General features: G+C 47.1%; 2 protein-coding genes across 2 annotated transcripts; one reads left to right on the top strand and one right to left on the bottom strand.

Moving 5' to 3' along the window:
* Positions 1 to 440: 440 nt before the first annotated feature.
* LOC119148278 (butyrophilin subfamily 1 member A1-like) lies at positions 441 to 10,998 on the bottom strand. Its single transcript, XM_037388246.1, has 13 exons — positions 10,750 to 10,998; positions 8,482 to 8,739; positions 7,555 to 7,911; positions 6,940 to 7,224; positions 6,467 to 6,565; positions 6,069 to 6,095; positions 5,443 to 5,469; positions 4,097 to 4,123; positions 3,698 to 3,770; positions 2,634 to 2,773; positions 2,052 to 2,072; positions 1,856 to 1,882; positions 441 to 1,400 (listed from the first exon to the last, which is right to left on the bottom strand). The coding sequence occupies exons 2-13, from the start codon at positions 8,672 to 8,674 to the stop codon at positions 856 to 858; spliced, it is 1,821 nt and encodes a 606-aa protein (XP_037244143.1). The 5' UTR covers positions 8,675 to 8,739; positions 10,750 to 10,998; the 3' UTR covers positions 441 to 855.
* Positions 10,999 to 13,451: 2,453 nt separating this feature from the next.
* LOC119148279 (butyrophilin subfamily 2 member A1-like) lies at positions 13,452 to 23,278 on the top strand. Its single transcript, XM_037388248.1, has 13 exons — positions 13,452 to 13,793; positions 13,974 to 14,133; positions 15,553 to 15,900; positions 17,124 to 17,408; positions 17,906 to 18,004; positions 18,396 to 18,422; positions 19,549 to 19,575; positions 20,636 to 20,662; positions 21,009 to 21,146; positions 21,346 to 21,372; positions 21,635 to 21,655; positions 21,837 to 21,863; positions 22,319 to 23,278. Exons 2-13 carry the CDS (start codon positions 14,055 to 14,057, stop codon positions 22,861 to 22,863), a joined length of 1,650 nt encoding a protein of 549 aa, XP_037244145.1. The 5' UTR covers positions 13,452 to 13,793; positions 13,974 to 14,054; the 3' UTR covers positions 22,864 to 23,278.
* Positions 23,279 to 23,447: the final 169 nt, after the last annotated feature.

The raw sequence follows: 23,447 nt of genomic DNA on the forward strand, positions 1-23,447 counted from the left end.
CGCCGGGGAGACTCCGCAGAACCTCCAGGGGTAGAAAGGTGAGGGAAGAGTGGCTGGAGTGGGGCTGGGTGTGGGGGAGAGCGTGGGAAAGGGTGGAAGTGGATTGGAAACTTCCTCTGTCTTTCATTTCCCCATACCCAAACCAGTAATGGAATATTTTTTGCCAACTTGCAGTAAATTGGGTTAAATCCCCCCAACCTAATCTCTTTTTACCCAATTAGTGAGTGATTGCTCCATCTGTACTGTTACCCATCAGTTTCCTGCTTCCAGTTCCTCCCAGTTTCCCCCCAGTGAGGAGGAGGGAGGGTCAACCCCTCGCAGCCTCGCAGGGAAACAAGGCACCCTCAGTGCCCTGCTGGAACACGTGCCCTCTCCTTTAACTCTTCCTGCCCTAAACGTCCCAATGAGCTGCAGGGTCACGATGATAAAAGACGCCGCTCTTTTCCTTTCAAAAGACGTTTTATTCCACTGCTGGATACGGCAGCGGCAGGACGGGGCTCGCCCGGCGCTGGCGGAGGTGCTCAGCCCGACGTCGGCGGAGCGCTGGGTACCACGCGCGTTGCCGGCAGAGGGAAAGGCACGACATCCCCTAAAGTGCCGTTATCCCGGAGCAACCGAACGCGCCGGTGTCCTGGTCAGGCTTCCACGAGCTCTGCTGGGACTGGGATCCTGCCTGGCGGTGGCTGAATCCGAGTCCGGTCTCCTTTCAGCCGGTTGGTTTTTCCTTTCCCAGTTCGTTCCCCCTGTTGCAGCCTCTGGCGTCGCCTCCTTCCGCTGTACATCACCGACGTCTCGGATCTGCCGTTCCCCTTCCTCTTCCCAGGGCAGGGTCTCTCCCTCAGCCCGTGGGTGTCTTTAAAGCAGCTTCAGCGGGGGAGGGGTGGAGACCGGGAGGATGCGCGGTGTGTCCGTCCCTTCCCGTCGGGACAGGAACGGGTAGAACCGTCCCGCGCGTCCCTTCCCGAGCCGCAGGGGCGCTGGCACCATGACGGCCGTCTGCTCCACGTCGTAGAAGTTCACCTGCCCTCCCTCCAGGTCCAGGAGCACCCCGACCACCGCAGCCCCCCGCTGCAGCCTCTCGCTGCCGCTGCCTCCGCCGCTGGAGTAAACCTGCCCCCGGGAGCTGTGCAGCGCCCAGCAGCCCTCCCCCTCCCCGCAGGGCGCCCCCTCCTCCCCCTGCCCCCCCGCGTCCCCCAGCACCCCCAGCACCCAGTCCTGCCCATCGCCCACCGCCACCTCCCAGTAGTGCTTCCCGGCTGCAAACCCTTCCTTCCCCACCAGCACGGGGACTGTGGAGCCGGCGCAGGTGCCGGCGGGGTCCGACGCTTCGCTCTCCGCGCCCGGGGCCGCCGGCACCCGCAGCTCCAGGACTCGGCCGTCGGGATCCGGCCTCACGGGAACTGGAGGGCAACGGGAGGATGGGCCGGTGAGCTGGTGGGCGCGGGGCTACGGGTGAAGTGTTCCCGGCTGGGAGCCGTCCTGGCGTGACTCCAGCAGGAATTCCTGCGTTCCCCGCAGCCGCCGATGGCCCGAGGGGCACCGCGGTGCTCGCGGCCACGTCCCCTGCGGGGCGCGCGTCCTCCCCGCCCTCCACAGGGCATCTCCTTCCCTTCCCCATCCGTCGCCCCGTCCCCTCCAGCACTGTCCCCGCATCCCACCCCGGGCGGTGACGCATCCCAGCAGCCCCTTCCCTCCCTCTTCCCATCATCCCGGACCCTTTTCCCATCAGCCAAGCCCGGGATATTGCTGTGACCCCAGCGCAGCTGGTACATCCCCCACGCCGCGGCGTTGCCACCTGGGGGTGGCTTGGACATTTGGCCGGGGAATTTTCACCCCCCTCCTCCCACCCGCTTACCTGCGTGGCTCCGGGCTTCCCAAAATCCTACGGGAAGGAAAGACAGAATAGCGTTCTACGGATCTATTACGCTCTGGGTCCTTGTCCCCTGCTGTGTTTCTATCGATGTGCAATTATCATCATCACGATTCTACCCAGGGGCTGGCTTCATTTACCCATACATACACCCTTAAAATAAAACTTTTAAACCACTTACCACATTCCAGTTTCAGTTGATCTGAAAGGGAAAGTTGCTTTAATTAATAAAATGGATTTTTGTGAGGGCTTTTTCAGGTAGTCGGGCAGCTCCCCATAGTCAGAGCTCTAGCGACGTGCCAGTGCCAGGAGTTTTTTAAAATTTGTGTGCTTTAAATTTTGGAGGCTTCATGGCAGGGTGAACAGTTTGGAGGACATGAAGTCGGCCATCTGGGCTGGGTGGAGGAAATTAATTTCTTGCCTGCCATTGGAATGTTGGATGGGGATGCGATTTGTAAGGGGAAAACACGGGATGTGCCGTAGGTGTCTGTAGCTTTGGTTGAATTTTTAAGGAAGAAAAACTTCCTGGAAGGAGGATTATTCATAGCCCAGAGCACCTCTGGAAGGAGAAATGCAAACCTCGCTGTGGAGAGAGATTTGCTTTGGCTTCAACCTCATGGCTGGCATAGTCGGGCTCATCTGAACACTTGCTTTATTGATCATAAGGTTGATAAAAATATATTTTTATCAACATTTATATTTCTATATCAAAATTTATAAAAAAAATTTAAAAATATAATTTTTTTACAAGATGTTTTCTTACCGATCTGATTACTGTCATTGGACATTTCTGTAAAGGAACAACAGGAATTAGTGCAATGAAAACTCGAGGAGATAACGATGAAGGGGTGAGATCGGAAGGAATTATTTTTATCGCGGTGCAAATCCTGGATTGATGTTTTCCTTTAAAATGTGCTGCGTGAAAACTTGTCGTCTCAAATTCCTATAAGCATACATTGTGGATAAAAGCCAGGTGTTAATGGCCCTATGCTGCACGGTCTCTACACTTTGGAGGGATGGCACTCTTTTTATTCTTTCTTTTTCCTGTCCTTCTCGCCTTAGTCATGCATCCCAGCAGAACCTATAGATCCCGGTACCAACAGCGGAATTCCCACCCAAATGAAGGCGGAATGGTTCAGTACACAGCTGTAAGCGACCCAACGCAGGTATCTATGCTTTGAATCCTCAGGATGCAATTAGCAATGTTGCTGATGAGTATTGAGGGCACCGCTAGCATCCTCCTTGCTGTATTTCCATCTGTCCTCTCAGGCCATTTATCTACTTGCTGTTCACAGGCACAACCCAACGCTTGCGATTTGTAAGTCAAATTAATGACTTGAGTTGCCCTGAAGTCTGCGCCTGCTGCTCAGGAGGGTGCCTCACCCAAACAGAGTTGACCTCCAAGGGGGGTCTTTGCCATATGTGTCCCCTCCAGCTGGGCATCTCCATCAAGGGATGAAGCAGGGAGAGAAGGGGAAGCACCACAAGGTGTTTTCCCTACTGGTTGTACGTCCCTCAACATCCCAAGCCAATATTTCTCCGGATAGAGTCCAAGCTGTAATTCTGGGGGGGCTTTGTGATGCTGGCTACAGTGGTTGGAATGACTGGGAAGTGGAATAAATCAGGAGCAGCAGGTCAGGGCGGGACAGCAGGCCTCCCAGTAGAGGGTTTGCACAGCGGCAGAAAAGCATGCAAGAGCAGCCACACTAAAAAAATAACCTTTAACGGTGACTAGAAACAAGGAAGAAGTAAGAATCATTTGAGTGAAGGCAAGTTGCTAGGCTTTCCTACGAAGCAGCTTCTTTTTGTTCTCTCATCTGCACCTATTGGTAAGAGTTGATTGACATTATCTTAATTGCAGAACTATATTTACCTGCTTCCTGTGTTTTCTTCTGTATTTCTACGTTGATCAACAAGCAAAACAACAACAAAGAAAAAAGAAAAAGCATTACCGGCTGGCCAGTTGGTTGAATTTAGATGTTAGAAAGGATGAGCTGAGCTTTTCAATTATTTCATTTCCCTTGATTCCTAAAGCTTATCGGGAAATGGATCATTTTGGAATTTATAATCATACTCAAAAACGGGTCTAAAAATGCTTGTTAAAGGGAACAGACTCACCCAGGAATATTTAATCTATAAAAAATCTACTTCTCATTTGCTCTTCTGGGGATGTAAGTAGTATGCACTCTAGAAGTGCTCAAAGGAACAGGGAAACTGTGTTCTTACCTATTTTTTTCTCCAATTCTTGTTTTTCTGAAAGAAATGATACATGATTCTTAATGTCTACATTTTAATCAGATTTCAAAACTTTAATTGCAACGTTCTCTTGAATACTTTTCCTTTCTTTTTCTCCAGGAACGCACCAACATAGGACCACCCACGATCGACTTCATCTATTTGCTGAGGTCACCAAGGTGCAGCTGCACGGAGAATTGCAAAATGAAATAAGCCAGGAGGTGAATTAGCAGAGAAATTTGGAGGAGATCCTAACTGTTGTCTGGAGAGCTGAGTTGACCTTCACCTGACCTCTTTTAGGTACCTACAAGATGAATGTCTCTCATCTGGTTGCTTTGTAGGTCCCTTGGGGTCGAGGTAGGAAGTCCATCCCTCACCTCCCAAGTCAAGACAAGGATCAGGCCACTTGGACCATGGGATTTGCTTTGAGAAACCTCATCGATGGGGAGATGATGGGGTCCATGAAGAGCATCTCTGGCTCTGGGCTTTCTGAGCTGGTGAAGAGGACTTTCAACTGAAGTTGCCATGGGAGGGGGACCTCAATCCATCTCACTCCGGCCAGCCAAGGAGGAGAGGTGCTATGCTGGACCTTGTGCTCACCAACAAGTAGGGGCTGGTGGCAAATGTGAAGCTCCAAGGCAGCCTTGGCCACAGTGACCATGAAATGGTGGGGTTGGAGATGCTCAGGAGAAGGCGGAGATGCTCAGCGAGGAGGGCAGGGGCAGGCAGGGCGAGGGGGAATGGGTTTCAACAGAAAGAAGGTCGATTTCAATTAGCAATTAGTAAGAAATTCCTTACTGTGAGGGTGCTGCTCATTTCTTCGCGCTCGACTGCCTGGGTCAAAGCCATGGGGTGCAATTTGGCAGCCCAGGGCTCAAGCCTCGGTATTTAATTTTTTTTTCTTCTCTAATAATTTGGAGAATTACTAGCGGGCGAAAGTGGAGGAGGCAAAAGATCAGAACACGCGGATTGCTGGATCACAACGTAAAAATTTAGAGTGTGAGCCTGGCAGGGGATGGTGGCATTGCCTGAGCCATTGCAGCATCCCTAGGGATATCCCTCAGGACCTCAGCGCAGTCGTACTGGATCACCTTGGATCTGTTCGTTCAGCATCTTGCAAGCAGCAGAAGGTTACCCCAGTGATCTACTCCAGGCTGCCTCTGGAGGGGTCAACACCTCTTAATTATAAAGGACAATGGGACTAATTGCCACCGACCCCTTTATGCCGATGGCTGCTACTTTTGAGCTTCATGCCCAACAAACCAACCCCCCCTAGGAGAGTGTCCTTGATTTTTTATGCCTTGAGGATATCCTCACCATTTTCAAGGAGCATTTACCTGCTAGTATGGCCTTCTTTGAAGTTACTGAAAAGAAAAAAAAATATTAATTATTCAGTATCTTAAAACAATAAAAAAATAAATTATACCCGTCCCAGGAATGCTAGTTGAAAGTGGAACCCCTCACTTCTGTAGAAAGACCAAGTCATTTTAACACAGGGTTATCTCAGCAACAGACCTTGGGAATTCCTGAAGACAAAAGAGCTCTGGGAATGCCAACTGTCTACTGAAGCAGCCCCTCTATACCTTCACCATCGGGAGAAACGCGAGTGGCGAGGGGGACTTCCACGTGCAAGTAGGTAGGCAGTAAAGAGTTTGGTTTGGATTCATCAGCTGATGTGGACATTTCAGTATGTGTGCATATATATATATGTGGTTTTTTTTTTTTTTCACCTTGCTGCTCTGAAAAACTGAAATATTGATCATGCCCACGTTATTATCGTGCCTAAAAACTGATTCTGAGGCTCTCGCTGGCTCAGAAGCATAAATATTTCTCCTACAAGGTGTTTGTATGGGTTTATATTATATATATTTGTATATATGTATGTTATCTATCTGTCTATCTATAATCTATATTTTTTATCTATCTATCTATAATATATATATATCTGTGCTTGGCTACTCACCTGCTTTACGGGTTTCCTTAAAACTACCTGGAAAAACAAAGAAACTGTTAAAAAGGTTGTAATTTTTTTAAACAAGCTGTCCGTTGGGAATATCGAAGTCAAATTTCAATGTTTCCAAATCCACTAGTCTAAAAACTAAAAGAATATCCCGTGCCCGTAAAGGTTGGTGCTCATAGAAAGTGGCATCTCATAGCCATGGAAAAGATTCCCTGGGCATTCACACGTGCAGCCCCTATATAAACCTCTCATTTTTAATTACACCACTGTTAATTTTTCCCTCTTTCCTTCTCCCTCCCATCCGTCCCTTCCTGACTTTGACGTTAAAACGTTGAGTTTTCAAGTGTTTTGCATCTCAGGGGAAAACTTCTGCCCTGGCTGTTAGGGGTGGAAATACTTACGGGTCAGTTTATAGCCTGTAGCTGCAAAAACAGCAATATCCAGGAATAAAATCACGAGGAAGGCTGTCATCCAGGGTGAAGTGGAAGGAAAGAAGACATCTGTGAAATATAAACGGTGTCGCTTTCACCCGGTGTTTGCCAAATAGCTGTGACGGGCTCCCACGGCCAAAGCGTTTAGAGCCATTTGATTAGTTGTGACATTTCCTTCACTGCCTCCCTCGTGAGCTCTTCTAAACCTTTCCCTCTCCAAATTGCACAGTGCTCCCAAACAGCAGCTCTGCGTCGGGATTTATCTTTTTTATCTTTTTTATATTGATCTTGAAGGTAACAAGTGATCTAAGATGTAAAGGTGGACTTCTTATCACATTAGCCACCTAAAGACGGGGTGTTTGTGCTGGGGCATCACACCAGGGTCAATAGAGAGACACCAGGGAGCAGCCCACCAAGGGGTCCTGAGCCTGGAGGTCACTCACCTGAAATCAGCACTCGGGATTCACACCCTGCGTTGAGCAGGTTGTTGATGACGCTGCAGGTGACTTCCTTGTCAGAGCCTGGTTCAACACACATGGAACTCACAACATCAAAAAACCCTGAAGAAGTCTTCACGTTTTGGGTGGTCACAGCCTCGTGCCGTGGCTGGCCTTTGCTGTTCAGCCAAACAACTTTGGGCTCTGGAAACCATCCCCGGGACTTGCAGGTGACGCCAACGCCCTGACCCGTGTGACCATCCAGGGAGACCAAAGACTCATCACCTTTAGCTATAGAACAGCAAAAAACCAAGCTGCAGTCAACTAAGAAGCTCCAGCCAGCCAAGAAGCTCCAGCTAACCAAAGAAGCTCCAGGCAACCAAGAAGCTCCAGGCAAGCAATGAAGCTCCAGCTGACCAACCAAGAGGCTCCAGCCAACCAACCAAAGACACTCCAGCCAACCAACCAAGAAACTCCAGCCAACCAAGATGCTCCAACAAACAGAAGACAAGACTTTCTCTCAAGCAAGCGAGATGAATCCAGCCCATGGACACCCTTCAGTCCTTTCTGTTACTCAACTGGACTGAGGAAGAAGGAGCAAAAGCCTGTTGTTCCACTCACCTCCCACTTCCAGGTAAACCACCACCGCATCATACCATTGCTCAAAAAAGACACTGCAGGTGTATTTCCCTTTGTCCAAGATCATGATGTTTTTCAGGTGAAGGGACACGTTTCCCTTGTTTAATCCAGATGGAAAAAAATTTGTCCTGCCCTGGTATGCCTGGTCCTCAAGAACCGAAGTGTCTGTTTTTCTTCTATCGTAAACAACCACATTGATATTTTTGGAGTTTCCAGTAAATGTCCACTGAATGGAGAATTGCTCGGGCATTGCCGTGACTTCCACCTGACAGGGCAGGGTGACTTCATTTCCAATGACTCCAATGACAGGATTGTTAGGAGGGGTGATTCTAAACTGGCCTGCAAGAAGAGAAGAGATGTAAATCTTACCTGTCCTAGAATCATGGAATAGTTGGGGTTGGAAGGGTCCTTTAAAGAAGATCTAGTCCAACCCCCGTGCAGTGAACAGGGACATCTTCAACCAGATCATTTCACTCAGAGCCCCATCCAACCTCACCTTTGATGTTCTCAGGGGTGGGGCAGCAACCACCTCCATGGGCAACCTGTGCCAGTGTTCCACCACCAGCACCAACAAACATTTCTTCCTTATTTCTAGACTGGATCTGCCCACTTTTAGTGTAAAACCATTGCCCCTCATCTATCACTACAGGTCCTACTAAAAAGTGTCCCTGTCTTTCTTGAAAGCCCCTTTTAAGTATGGGAAGGCTTCAAGAAGGTCTTCCCAGAGCCTTCTCCATGTTGGACAACGCCAACTCTCACAGGAAAGCTGTTCCACCATCATCCCCGATCAATTTTGTGCCTCATTTGGACCCCCTCCAACAGGTCCATCGCTTCCCTTTCTATCCACACACTCTGGAAATCAAACCTCTTCTAAAATCCAACTGGGACTAGAACAGAACCTGGATTTACCTGTGACTAAACCAACAAGCTGTAGGAAAATAATGATGGGAAGAGTTGTCGCCAGCTGAACTCCGCAACGCGTTGCCTTGTAGTTTCGTAAGACATCAAGAAGCAGAACATCCAGGGTAAATCTTAACGGACTTACTGCAATCTTTTCCAGCACGGAACAGATGATGGGAAGAGTGGATCTAACTGGAGCCATGAGCTTTCTATATATTGCTCTATATGGAGTGATGCAAGGACAAATCCTCAGAGATGTTCAGGTACCTTTGAGTGACATTAGGAAAAGGACAGAATAAGCTGGTTTTAGTGAAAGTCAATTGATTAAGCAGTGATTTTAAGGCTTAGGCTTGACCACCAGAGAAAAGAGGGTTATTTTTGAGAGGCTTGGAAAAACACCGTATTGGACCATGCCTGGTCCCCAAGCATCCATGAGATGCTCAGTGTTCGGGGAACTTCTAGCCAGGACAGCAACATCTTTCTAGATGACACAAAGCTAAATGTAAAGCCAGTAGGATGTGTCTAACTTGAGGTAGGTGAAATCCTGAGGCTGGCAGTGTCTTTAAAAAGCTCATTCCTGTCTAAGTTCTAGAAAACATCTACAGTGCACTGAAACTCCGTAGGTTGTCCCTCCTACTCATACCTCCTTGGCCAAAACCTGTTGTTGGGGGTAGTTGGAGGAAGAAGCGAGGATTTCGAGAAAGGGTCTTCAAAAATGACAGAAGACCATGAATTTCCACATCATTCCTGGTTTGAATGAGACTTTTACAGGCTTCAACCATTAGCGGATGTGCGTGCCCTTTGAAACCACCGCTTCAGCTGGGAGCGTTCCTGACCTATGCAGCATGCATTGGCCTTCCAATGATTATTCCAGACCCACGGAGTCAGGAAAAGCAGCAACAGGTGAAATTCACCCATTGTGCCTGAGTGAAGCGAGTATGTTTGGCTACTCGGGGAGGAATCCATAGGGAAGATGAAGCCACTGGTCAGTTGCTGTAGAGCAACTCGGGGAGGATGCTGTGTTCTAGGGGTGTAAGTGTAGGTGCAGGGTCTCACCCAATGTTTCAAGAGTTTTTTTAATGCAAAATATAAGTATTTTCCTCCACCTAGAGGCTTTTTGTGTGAGCTCTGAAAAACTGAAAGTAGAGACAACTGCTGCAGAATGCCCCTTGTCCTGACCTACCCTCATTTATCGCCCTTTCTGTTGGATGATTAACTTTTGGCCCCGTACAGTCAGCATTTCCAAGATGTAGAATGAACAAAGGAAGCATAAAAAGGCTTAAAAAATCCCCCTGCAGCAAAGCTACAGAGCCTGGTTTAGTTTGCTTTTGCTTTATTTCTAGTTTACCGTCCTCCAAAGAAAGCTACGAGCTCTCAGACGCCGAGCAAATATTATTTTTGAAAAAGGAAAGACAAAATAAATGCTGCAGATTTGCACAATTTGCCAGCTGGAAAATCTCACAAAGGTTTATTGCTTGCGCATAGATGAACATCAAAATCTCTATCCTTCATACTGATTATCGGCAGGATAAATTTATACCTGAGTTATACTTGATTAATGAAGATAATTATATCGTGGTATACATCAGAAGTCAGTCTTATTGGTATACAGACCACCAGGCAAACACACAGCAAGTCTATACTTCTGACAAAAAAAAAAAGCAAATAAATTTGCTTTTTAAAAATTTTAAATTTTTAAAATTTAAATTTAAAAAAAAAAATGGAAAGATGTCTCGGAATCTCGGAATCAGCCCGTTGCAGCCCTCCAACCAACCCCAACCATCACAACTCCTGCCGCAAACACGCTCTTTGGAGCAACCTCACCGCCAACCATCAGCGTTTCAGCAATTAATTTCCTTAATAAAAGTTGCTGGTGGATAGCAACGGATTCCAAATGAAAACTGTCGGTCAGATGTAGGCATTCCTCGTGCTTCAGTAAGCAGTGCATTTTATTCATTACAGCAAGGCGGGAAATAAAAAGAAATGCAAACGAGCTTTAACAAGTTGATTATAACATTATTTAACAGTGGCACTCACAAGCGCGTTCCCACCGATCCAAGCAAGGAAAAAGCCTTTTAATTCCAGGCTGGAATAATTCCCTGGGTCTATAAATAGCAAACCACCAGCTCAATATTCATGCAACCCCCTCTGGAAACCTTGCCGCGCGCAATTCTCTTGCAGCCGCCCTTCAATTCCTTACCTGAAGAGCGAGATCCAGAGGATCCCTTTGAAATTCCCCATGGATTATGGAAGTGAGGGGCATTTGGCTCATGTTACCTGTACGTACAGCCTTTCCTTTTCCATGTCTGTAGAGGGGATGGACTTTAATTTCCTTATGAAATCTTGCAAGTCTTGAGTGCTGAACTTTCACCATGAGCAAGGTTTTGCTCTTGGGTGCAACGCCTCAGCCCACAGGTGCCAACACCCTCTAGTAGGAGAGATCCAAAGGTTTGACTTGCCAATGGTAGATCCAAAGTCCACGAGCGGATTATGTTTCAAACCCTCTTGCGCAGCACGACTCGTTTTTCTAGTACGGCTTTCTGGAAATTACGTGGAATTAAGAGAATGGCATGAAGGGGAGGCGGGGAAACCAGCACGGGGTGTTGCATGAGCTCATCACTCGCTAGGGTGATTCGAAGTTGGAAGTATGACCATGCAAGAAACAGAGCATTGTGAGATATAGAAATAATAAGACAATATATAATTTTCCTTTTCTCTCCTTTTCTCTCCTTTCCTCTCCTTTCCTCTCATTTTCTCTACTTTTCTCTACCTTTCCCTTTCCCTTTCCCTTTCCCTTTCCCTTTCCCTTTCCCTTTCCCTTTCCTTTCCTTCCCCTTCCCCTTCCCCTTCCCCTTCCCCTTCCCCTTCCCCTTCCCCTTCCCCTTCCCCTTTCCCTTTCCCCTTTCCCTTTCCCCTTCCCCTTTCCCCTTCCCCTTCCCTTTCCTTCCCACTTCAAAGCCTCCTGTTCAGCACCTTTCCCCCCCTCATCTATCCCATCTCCCACCATGCAGGCCAGATACACCAGGAGCATTCGTCAGACCCCAAATGTTCCGCCCTCGATTTCTTCAAAGATGCATCGCATTCAGCAGCGCCGGCAGGGGAGCCCAAAAGGCAGACAGAATTCCATTAAAAATCTCCTGGGCAGAATATTGCACTCCTGGGCATCGGCGGCACCACCTGATGATACGAGGCGTCCAGTTGAGCTGCTACAATCCCGACAATCCTTCCCCTCGCCTGCATCCCTAAGAAAGTTAATCCATGCTTTCCTTCTGCCCATTTTCCAGACAAGGTCATCACCGATGAGGCTGCAAGATGGACCCCTGGAATTCACCTCGTCAAAGGTGACTCCGTCTGGGGAACACCAAGATTTGCGTGAGAAAACCTCACACCTCGCGTTCTCGATGCCATCGTAGGCTCCATCGTCCCGCACGTTCATTTTCAAGCATCTTCTCCATCCTTCCTTCAGTCTTAGTCTCTGGCAAGACCATCTTGCAAACCTCATGCTCCTCCAAGAGTCACCTTTGCTACATGGCTGTGGGATTTAATGCCAACGCGCCAGTACCAGGTGTTGAAAAGAGGAAAAAAATATATTTTTCTTTAATTATCTTGGAGGGTGTTGGAGAGTAGGTCCAACTGAGTGTTGAGCAAAACTCCTTGGGTGATGGAGATACTCCTTGTATCCAGTGTCCTAGTGGAGGTTCCTAGGAGGTTATTTTATAGTCTTTTTTCTTTTCTTTTCTTTTCTTTTCTTTTCTTTTCTTTTCTTTTCTTTTCTTTTCTTTTCTTGTCTTTTCTTTTTTTTTCTTTTCTTTTCTTTTCTTTTCTTCTTTTTTTCTTTTTTTTTCTTTTCTTTTCTTTTCTTTTCTTTTCTTTTCTTTTCTTTTCTTTTCTTTTCTTTTCTTTCTTTTCTTTTCTTTTCTTTTATTTTCTTTTATTTTATTTATCTTTTATTTTCTTTTCTCTACTTTTATTTTCCTTTCTCTACTTTTCTTTTCTTATTATATTTATTATATTATATCATCTTTTAAAGATAAAAAGAACCCCCCCAAAAAAAAATTCCAGACCCCCAAAACAAATTAAAAAAACACAACCAAACAATCTATATTTTCACACCACCACGTGTGAATGCTCCAGGACATCCCTTTTCCAAGAACCTGGCTATGGAGAGTCTTCTGAGAGCGCTAAATGTTGGCAGGACGGCCGGGAGTCAGAAAACCTGAAGGATAAAAAGGAGAAGAAAGTTTTCTGATTTTTTTTTTCTGCTCTTCAACAGGATGTAAAAAGAACAACACGGGAAAAGAATCCCAGGGGTTCCAAGATCCAGGGATATTTGGAGAGGGAAACGCTTGGGCATGCAATAGAGGAGAAGTCCCCTGCTAAGTTGTTGGTGACACCCTTGGAAGTCTTCAGGTAGGAGGAGGAACATCCCTGCCTTTCTCCAGCTAGAAGTAGCGATGGATTGGGAAGCAAGAAGTTCTTTTTTGGTCTTGAAATGTGAATCTTGGCACCACCTTTTCCCCAGTCCTCCTGCCCAGTCCTCCCTGGCCCTATTGGATGTGGAAACCGCGATCACAAGTTTCGGTGGTAATAAAGATATGAGGACAAAGGTTGACCACAACCATATCCCATGGAGAAGTCTTAAGGTTCTTCTTACTCTTCAGGTAAGAAATTACATATTTTTGCTAAATCCATGAAGGGAACCCATCGCATGTACTTGAATTAATAGGTAGGGATTTAATCCGTCGCGCTAATAGGGATGAACCTACCTGCTGCAGACACGTTATTGCCCTTTGCTGGTGGGAATAGCTCTGACAGCACCTGATGTTATCTGTGATTGTAAATTTGGGAAAAAACAGGGAAAATCCAAGGAAATCAGGGGCTGTTCTATCAATAATCAAGTTGCATTGTGCCCTTTTGGCTCACTAGTCAGTCTGACTATATTATATCTATATAATATGTATACAAATGTAAAGATATTACGTATCTGCTGTGAGTATGCTGCAAGTAAGGGTTTGTTCAGCAGGGAGTTGAAGGCAAATATCTTGAGAGGGAGTTGGAGGGAGTCATGTTTGTTAAAACACATGTTTCTCTTTAAAATCTTGGCGTGGAAGTCAACAGAGCGATCAGCATGGCAACATCGTTCCCGGGAATTTATCCTTAAGGTTGTTTATCGGTTTTTTTACTGTACACAAGGAGGGGAAAAAACAAAAAGAGGGAACAAAAATCTACTAATATCAAAAGACAAGATGTAATGCTTTAAACTTCTCATTGAAAGGAAAAAAGTGCCGGTGACCATAATAAAGAGTTTCTGGAAGTTAAAGGTAAATACAGAGAAGGAAAAGAATATCTTTTTTTTTTTTTCCCCCTCACCATTTATATAGTTCAATTTGACAAGGAAATGAGGAAAGAAAAGCTGTCCTGCAACCCTCTTTGCAAGTTCCTTCTTATTTTTCTCCCTGTTATTTTCTCTCCGCGATCACGTTTGTTCATTGGTGTTGGAGGCGTGAAAAAACGGAAGGAATCCTGCTGGACTTTCACCGGGAAGCTGGGCTCTTGGTCCTGTGGATGATTAGGAAGCCTGGATGTTGATGGGTTCCCCCTTCTGGTGGCTGACAGCCATTCACATGCTGACTTTCCAACACGGATCACGCTTGATTACAGGTAAAAATATCTCCATTTGGAATAGATTTTAATAAAACCGCTTATTTCTGCCCAGGTTCACGGAAATGTAGAAGTTGGAAATAACGAGTAGGCAGCTTTCTTCTGTTTGACGGCCTAAACCACCAAATTAAAGCCCTTGTGAAGTCTGGTAGGTGTTAAGGTACCCAAGGCATCCACGTGGGCTGAGTGATCTGGCAGGGCTGCAGGAGACGTAGAACCTTCTAGACTGGTGAATGGAGGCCAGTTGGGAAGCTCAGCACTAGACACCTCGGTGGAGCAAACGAATTGCACCCAAGGTTTTGAATTTGGCTTGCAGATTTAGCTGCCTACGTTGGGCTTCCTAGAAGAGGCGTCGACATACAAGCTCAGCATCTAGGATAAGATTCAGCTGCTCATGCATTGGCACCTACCAGCGTTTTAGACCCTGTAGGGTCTTCTTGGTCTTCCAAAGTAGAACACACCTACCATGTGTGCCAATCCTGTGCGTAGGGAACCTCAGGGCATTCCAAGGAACTCTACCCAACGAACAGACTCGCTGCCTACTGTAGGATGGGCATCAACTGCATCTCCACTGGTGGTAGTAGGAGCGTAGTCAAGTCAATGGTTGAACTGGAAGTGGCAGGTCAGTGGCAAGACTCCCTCTCGTTTATTCAAAGGTGGAAGTTTTACTTTTAATCCTCTTTATGATTAGGAAGACGTGTGGTTTTAGGTGCCCAGTTCTGGATGCGAATCCTACAGATGTGGAGGAAGGTCAGCGCGGACGGGAGCCCCTGGGGCTTGACCAGATGCAATCCTGTACAACATATGAAGTGACATTATATTTAATAGTAAATATTTCCACAGTGTCTCCCAGTAGATTTTTAACTTGCCGTAGAATAGCCAAGTTGCTGTGATAGGACTTCTTTGCAAATCTCTGTTGTTTGCTGTTGATTTTGTTAATTCCAAGAGCTTTTATTCCGGTATCCTCCTTGGAATGGAAATGAGAATGATGTTATAAAATGTCCTGTTTTTTCCCTTACAAAGATCTACATTGTGGGTGGGGTTCATCTCAGGTATCTTTAGAAATCTGAAATCTACACATCCAACGTCAGTATAGTCACCTGAGGGTGTACACCGCATCTACCCCCACCGTAGGGACATCTTGCCCACCCTATGACATTTCAACTGATACCAGGTACCAACATTTTGGCTGTTGAATCCCACCTTTAATTTTTTGTTAGGTGGGTCCTGCGTCCTGTATCCAACCTTTTACAGGCTTCTCGTTGTTCATCCCTTTCCCATGATTTCTCCATAGCCATCACCTCAATGGCCTCCCAAAATTGCGTCATTTAGCATTCCAAGGGCTGAAGGATAAGCTCCACGAGCCTCACGGAACGCGAACGTTACTCACCTGAGTAATCTGCCATTTTATCTTTACAGGTCAATTTATTAGCTCTCCTCCTAATAGTTCCGTCATTGGAGTCATTGGAAGAGTGGTCGTTCTGCCCTGCCGTGTAGCCAATAACATTCCCGAAGCGTTCTTTGTCCGGTGGATATTTCACGAACGGGCTCAAAAAAGAACCGTGAGCAGATACGACGGGAAGAATGAAAAGGAGAAGCCAGATGAGAGCTACCAAGGCAGAGCCGAATTCTTCCCCAGGGAATTTAGAGCTGGCAACATGTCTCTGCGCTTGAGGGATGTCAGGAGCTCTGACAAAGGATTGTACACCTGCGAGGTCTCCTTCAATGACACGTACCACGATGTGTTCGTCGAACTGCAAGTGGCAGGTCAGTGGCAATCCTCGTTTTATTCAAAAACGGAGCTGAACAGAAATGTCTACATCCACCACCAACCGAGGGAATGACCGTAAAATTTAATATCATTGAACATATAAGCTGTCCTCATGGAGGGGATGTGTGATTTGGGTCGGTTTTCTCTGAATTAATCGCTCTAGCCAATATTTGAGGTAAGTTTTTGTTCTAGTTGGAGATACCTGGATTTAGGTACCCTAACACCTGCATCCCTATGCGACCTGGGAGTAGCGTCTCTCTTCGTACTCCATGAAAGTCCAGTCAGAAGGTTCAGGAAACCCAGCTGGTTGATGTAAAGTCAAATTTATGTTTACATCAATGTATTTTGCATCATTGACAACTTTGCAAAATTTACATCACCGAGCTGATCGTCCAGTTTCTCCATGGTCACCATGATCAGTTGATGTCATTCCAATACCTTCACCACCTACCTCGTTGCTTGCTAGAGGACAAAGCAGTATCGTATTTGTTCTGCCGTTCCTCCTTCTGTTGCAGCCCCTTCATAGATACCATCTTCATGGGTGGCTTTGGTTAATGTGGTTGGCTTGGAAGTGGACGTGTGTTCCTCCTCCGTTTCTCTGCTACTCGGGGACCAATTTCCATGAGATATTTATTGTGGCATCTGGTGTTGTGGCCAGATTCTTCTGAAGATGTCTTCTTAGCTTTACAACTCCAGATGGAGCAAAGGTGTAGCATCTAAGGCACGTTCTAATTTAGCCTGCTGAGATCCTGAGTATAAACAGTATTTTTTTTAAGCTGTAAACCAAATTTGTGCCATGTCAGTGACAGTTTTACCCGGTTATCCTGAGACACTAACACATTCTGTTTTCTTGGATGGGTTACACCAGCTCTTCACAGGCTTCCTGTAATCCATTGATCATCCTAAATATATGGAGATTTTTTTTTTTTCTTTTTTTACAAATTTCTGGGAAATTCCACTGGCAACTGCATTCCAGAATAGCCATCCCCAGCTGGGTCTGTTTGCTGTCATCTCCTTTAAATTGTTCCTTCTTCTCCATGTGGTAGGCTTGCTGGCCGTTAAGAAACTTCAGGGCTCCAGTCTCAGTTTAAATTCAGAAAAGTCCTTCAGTGTTCTTCCATACCAATATGGATAGACCAAAGAAGTGTTGACTTCAAGATAAACCCATTTCCCACTCTCAATACTGGTTGAAATGGAGAATACGTGTGCTTTTTCTTAGCTACAGGTGGTGTGCCTTCCATTCTCCTGAGGAGTCATGTGAAGCAGGGCATTGGCCTCACCTGCTGTGTGGCTGGATGGTTTCCTAAACCCAAGGTGGTTTGGCTGGATGGCCAAGGACAGATCCGGGAGGAACTATCGACCACAAAGACAACAACGACGTCTGCAGGGCTGTACAACGTTGTAACTTCCATGACCCTAAAGCCAGGCTCTGACATGGAAGTCTCCTGTAGGGTGGTCAACGATCTACTAAACACAACGAGTGAGTCCCGAGTCCTGATCTCAGGTGGGTGAGCCCTGTTATCTGCTTGTCAGATAAAAAGGACACGTCATCTAAAAGGCATGGGTCCGATTTTTGTGGCATGAGCTGATCTGAGGATGTACTCCCACCGTCAGCATTGGAAGAAGCTCATGAGGGCTGCAGTCGTCTTCCACCTTTATTTCCTGTTGACTACACAGCCTTTGCCAACACCCAGTAAATCAATTTTTCCTCTTAAAAAAAAAAGGGGGGGAGTCAGGTAGCATCAAGACTTTCTGTGTTCCCGTCTTCAAATTCAAAACAATCAGCTTCTTGGGGCTCAAGTAAAATGGATTAAGGACACAACCGTATGCACGTGCAAAAATGACATATTTCCTTAACAACGGTCGAAAACTTTCATTATCCAGAAACAGGATAAAACATAAATTCACCAGCTCCTCAAATGCGTTGCCTGCATCCTAAGTTATAACTGGTTTATGTTTTAATCGTTAATAGAATATAACTTCTTTTGGTCATTTGTACAGGTATTTTCTTCCCCTCCATTTCGAAATGGCTGATTATCTTCCTGGTCATTTTATGCCTCAACATGGTCCTGATTTCCACTGTATTTTTTAAGCTGAGAAGTAAGTATTTCTTTTACATATCCACTTCTACGTATGTTATCTTGGTCAACATATAGAAATAGCACAGGGGTTCATACTGCAACCCATGACTGTAAATAAAATCTCATGAGCAAAACCATCGGGGATTGTTTAATGACCAAATACAGGAAATGGAACAAAAAAAAAAGAAGGGTGTGTGTGGGAAAATACATGGTCTGGGCATGGAGGAATGCAAATTGCACCTCCTTACCTCAGAAACGAGGAACAAACTACGCGTGTCGTTCCCTTGGAAGATAATTCCAGAGGTTTGTCCGTAAAATTAGAGCCTTGATGAATCAGACGTGATTTCTGCCTATTACTCTCCAAAAACATGCAAAAAGGTGGTTTTTTTCCCCTCTTTCTTTTGAACCAGGTAAGCACAAGAAAACAGATCAATCAGGTAAGTAATGAGGAAGATGATGACAATTTGTAAGTTGGAAGGGTTTATTACGTTTATATTAAATTACAGGACTAATGAGCAGTTCTAGTGGCATCCTGATGTTTTGTAGTTCCTAATTTTATTTTTGTAATAAGTAATCATTTATAACAATTTAATAAGTTCCTGTATACACAATACTGTAAACGTAGTAAGTTTTTTTCATTTGTGCTTTACGAAGAGTGCGTTCCCTTCCTTTGTGATGCTCTAGCCATTACTATACATTGACTGACATAAACTACCTAGTCATACGCATTCAAGCTTTGTTTGTAATTACTCAAGAGTTAATTAACCCATCAGAAACATTCCCCAGATTCTGTAGAAGAGGAAGAACTAAACGAACCAACCAAACAGTCAAGAGTAATTCAAAGCTCCATCCCAAACTCAAGACTCTAAAAGCAACTTACTCTCCAGATACTCATGAATCTGTTTGGTACTCACCACCTCTGGTCTGTACTTGAAAAGAAAACGGACCAGCCGTCCCAGCATTGTCCCTGCCGCTGTGGGGTGGGGGTAGGGCATAGCTCAGGTGGCTTGTGCTGCACTTCCCTGCTCACCAGGATGGAATATTCACAGCCAAACCACCTGTTGGCCGTGGTCCTTGGCTCGTGTTGTCACCTAGATGACACCAGCTCATGGTTTGGGAGAGTCCTCGTTGACCCCTGCCGTCGCCACAGCATAGCCGAATAAGCTGGGTGAATAATTTTAATCTCTGAGGCACATCTGGTTCTGTTTCCTGGGCAGGTTTGACAGCTGAGGGTACCCGTGTCCTTAGGGATTTATTCCCGGTCTCTCAACCTCCGTCCAGGCTATGGTTGGGACAAGACTCAGTACTGGGTATCTCAGAATTCGGCCTCATTTTTTTTATGAACTCCATTAGAGAGGCATGTCTTGGTTTAAAAAATACATTTTGGGGCTAGCAAGAAGCTTGGGGATTGTGTTAGGTTAAATTAGTTAAAAGTTTTAACCCCGCTTAATTCTGCTTGTCAATACAGTGTTGTCTGATGAGGGGAGTTTAAAAGAATAATTAACGCTTATTTTTTATTATTTTTATTATTAATAATTAACATTAATTTTCTTTGTTTTTCAGTAAAAGCGAAGATGGAATTGGAAGAAGGTAAATGTCCTTTGCATTTGAAACGATGCTACGATGTTCAGAGAGCTCGAAGACATAAAGTCAGGGAAAACACTGAGTGTTGATTAGCAATACGCTAATTGCAGGGGTGGCAGTCCTCCTCACTATTAAGGAACCAGTGACAACCACGCATCGTATCCCACATGTGGTCTGTTCTCTAGTGAAGACTGAAGATCTTCACCATGTAAAGATACAAGGAATTAACATAGCAGTTAATTTTCAAAATTAAAAAGAAATAAATTCAAAAAGCAGCGAGCTTTTCGAAAACTCAACCCAAATCCTTGCTGTTGGGTGGAAAGCTCTTAGGAGGCTTCCAGTACTCCTTCTTTTCCTGGTGACCACTCATCTGCCTTTCTCAGGGTTATTCAGGCTTACCTTTAGCCAGCTGAGCGGCCCTGTAAACCCTGTGAACTTCACGGAGCCGGGGCGCCTACAGCTCAATCCACTTACATACATCCAGGTGCCTTGGAGCGTCTGCGATGCCCTTGGTCATCCGACTGACCTCCTAACTGGAAGGCAGCAGACACCTCATTGAGCTTTGATCGTATCTGAAATTGGACCTAAAGGAGCTTCTATAGGAGACCAGAGACCTTTCAGAGAGACACCTACATGGTGCTTGGGGTAGTCCAGGGCATCTGAAACGCACGCGATGCCTACATCCCTCTCAAACATGGTCAGTCAAGGCACGACCTAAACAGGCTTTGTAAGACCTCTACCAGCAAGACCTACGAGTCTTGTTCCCACCCTGCTTCATGAGTTTTTAAACCATAACTTAAGGAGCTACCTGAATATAATGAAATAGTATTATATAATGAATATAATAGAAATAGTGTGATACATCCGTGGGTTGAATCGTTGGGTTATGTTTGGTTCCATGGATTAAATTTGATTGACATGTGATTTGACTGATGACAACTTGAAGGAGTTGACAGCATAACCCAAGGCTGCGCTTGCTGGATATTGGGGTTTGTGTATTGCAGTTCTTGAGTGCATTCATCTACTCTGAAAGCTCACACTGATACCTCTGCACTGTCTTTTCCAGAAAAACATCGACTGCGGTCATTGTTAGGTAAGATGCTTTTGTTGTTCATTGCATTTAATTGGCTCTATGCTAGAGTTACGTCCACTTTGGGTTTTTTTCTGGGTTGGTTTCTTTGGTATTCAGGTATGATTATGGGGTTTGGTGGCACTGTGAGTATCGTTAAGCATTTAAAATGAAACACAAAGTTCAGCTGAACCAAATCCTTTTCCATGCAAAAAACTCCGGGCATAATCTGAGATTTATTTCCCATCCCCTGTCCCAGAAATAAAAACTTTAAATATTGCAGAATGTTTGTGTGCATGCTCAGCTGTCCAACTAGGTGACAGAAAGTGTTGGAATTACATGTTTCCAACAAAAGCAACACGGGTTTAAGGCTTTATGGAAGGCAGCAGGAAAGTCCACCAAGTAACGTCCGACTTGCGGTTTAGATCCAGCCAAGACTCCGTTAATTTCATTTCTTTTATCCTCTCTGCTGAATTTTCAGATGGAGAAAAAACCAAAAGGCGAGCAGGTAAAATCTTTTTTTCTTCAAAATATTCATTGAGGATGCTGTCCAGTGCCAGTAAAAATAAGCTAGTCTGATCAGTTAGCTGACTTTGATTTCAAATGAGTTTTCAGAGATGTTAGTACAGGTGATTACGCAGCAAAGAGGTTGATGATATTTACTCCTTGTGTTTTTGCATCACTCATTTGTGCTGTTCCTTTTCCAGCAAAGTCCAACCTCAAGAAACGCTTTGGTAAGAAAACCCGTTTTATGTCAATCTGATGTTCTTATCGAGTGTAGAAGTAGTAAGACAAATCTTCAGGTTAGTCTGATGGGTTATCCGTGGATTTGGAGCCACGTTGTACAGTGAAATACCAACCTCGGGGGGGGGGGGACGACGACGGACGGACGACCTGTCTCCTTTTCCAAGATTGGGGATTGTCCTATTTTGAAAAATGGGAATAAAAAACAAAGGAAAAGCCAATGTTACTGACTGGAATGTCTTCTCCTTTCAGGTCAACTGAAAGCGGAGCTGGGTAAGTGGTTAAAAACAAATAGTGGTTGTGGAGAACACTAGTATCGGTGGAGGAAGAGGTGAAAAGTGACACAGAATCACAGCGATGACAGCAATGGCACATCAGGAGCCTTCCCCATCTGTGAAGTATCTATACCACCCCATAAAACATCATGCAGTGATGTCCATTTTCCTTCCCGTAGGATTTTGGGAAGCCCGGAGCCACGCAGGTAAGCGGGTGGGAGGAGGGGGGTGAAAATTCCCCGGCCAAATGTCCAAGCCACCCCCAGGTGGCAACGCCGCGGCGTGGGGGATGTACCAGCTGCGCTGGGGTCACAGCAATATCCCGGGCTTGGCTGATGGGAAAAGGGTCCGGGATGATGGGAAGAGGGAGGGAAGGGGCTGCTGGGATGCGTCACCGCCCGGGGTGGGATGCGGGGACAGTGCTGGAGGGGACGGGGCGACGGATGGGGAAGGGAAGGAGATGCCCTGTGGAGGGCGGGGAGGACGCGCGCCCCGCAGGGGACGTGGCCGCGAGCACCGCGGTGCCCCTCGGGCCATCGGCGGCTGCGGGGAACGCAGGAATTCCTGCTGGAGTCACGCCAGGACGGCTCCCAGCCGGGAACACTTCACCCGTAGCCCCGCGCCCACCAGCTCACCGGCCCATCCTCCCGTTGCCCTCCAGTTCCCGTGAGGCCGGATCCCGACGGCCGAGTCCTGGAGCTGCGGGTGCCGGCGGCCCCGGGCGCGGAGAGCGAAGCGTCGGACCCCGCCGGCACCTGCGCCGGCTCCACAGTCCCCGTGCTGGTGGGGAAGGAAGGGTTTGCAGCCGGGAAGCACTACTGGGAGGTGGCGGTGGGCGATGGGCAGGACTGGGTGCTGGGGGTGCTGGGGGACGCGGGGGGGCAGGGGGAGGAGGGGGCGCCCTGCGGGGAGGGGGAGGGCTGCTGGGCGCTGCACAGCTCCCGGGGGCAGGTTTACTCCAGCGGCGGAGGCAGCGGCAGCGAGAGGCTGCAGCGGGGGGCTGCGGTGGTCGGGGTGCTCCTGGACCTGGAGGGAGGGCAGGTGAACTTCTACGACGTGGAGCAGACGGCCGTCATGGTGCCAGCGCCCCTGCGGCTCGGGAAGGGACGCGCGGGACGGTTCTACCCGTTCCTGTCCCGACGGGAAGGGACGGACACACCGCGCATCCTCCCGGTCTCCACCCCTCCCCCGCTGAAGCTGCTTTAAAGACACCCACGGGCTGAGGGAGAGACCCTGCCCTGGGAAGAGGAAGGGGAACGGCAGATCCGAGACGTCGGTGATGTACAGCGGAAGGAGGCGACGCCAGAGGCTGCAACAGGGGGAACGAACTGGGAAAGGAAAAACCAACCGGCTGAAAGGAGACCGGACTCGGATTCAGCCACCGCCAGGCAGGATCCCAGTCCCAGCAGAGCTCGTGGAAGCCTGACCAGGACACCGGCGCGTTCGGTTGCTCCGGGATAACGGCACTTTAGGGGATGTCGTGCCTTTCCCTCTGCCGGCAACGCGCGTGGTACCCAGCGCTCCGCCGACGTCGGGCTGAGCACCTCCGCCAGCGCCGGGCGAGCCCCGTCCTGCCGCTGCCGTATCCAGCAGTGGAATAAAACGTCTTTTGAAAGGAAAAGAGCGGCGTCTTTTATCATCGTGACCCTGCAGCTCATTGGGACGTTTAGGGCAGGAAGAGTTAAAGGAGAGGGCACGTGTTCCAGCAGGGCACTGAGGGTGCCTTGTTTCCCTGCGAGGCTGCGAGGGGTTGACCCTCCCTCCTCCTCACTGGGGGGAAACTGGGAGGA

Source organism: Falco rusticolus, chromosome 5 (assembly GCF_015220075.1).
Source record: "Falco rusticolus isolate bFalRus1 chromosome 5, bFalRus1.pri, whole genome shotgun sequence".
In the NCBI taxonomy this organism is placed as follows: domain Eukaryota; kingdom Metazoa; phylum Chordata; class Aves; order Falconiformes; family Falconidae; genus Falco; species Falco rusticolus.

Bases quoted from the DNA above. Each gene is read 5' to 3' on its own strand.
- LOC119148278 (XM_037388246.1), bottom strand. From the start codon at position 8,674: ATGGCTCCAGTTAGATCCACTCTTCCCATCATCTGTTCCGTGCTGGAA. The intron at 2,774-3,697 runs ATAGGTGCAGAT...CACATTTTAAAG, and splicing joins ATGTCAATCAACTCTTACCA to GAAAACATCAATCCAGGATT. The intron at 1,401-1,855 runs GTAAGCGGGTGG...GTTGCCCTCCAG, and splicing joins GGAAGCCCGGAGCCACGCAG to TTCCCGTGAGGCCGGATCCC.
- LOC119148279 (XM_037388248.1), top strand. From the start codon at position 14,055: ATGTTGATGGGTTCCCCCTTCTGGTGGCTGACAGCCATTCACATGCTG. The intron at 21,147-21,345 runs GTAAAATCTTTT...TTCCTTTTCCAG, and splicing joins AAAAACCAAAAGGCGAGCAG to CAAAGTCCAACCTCAAGAAA. The intron at 21,373-21,634 runs GTAAGAAAACCC...TTCTCCTTTCAG, and splicing joins CAACCTCAAGAAACGCTTTG to GTCAACTGAAAGCGGAGCTG.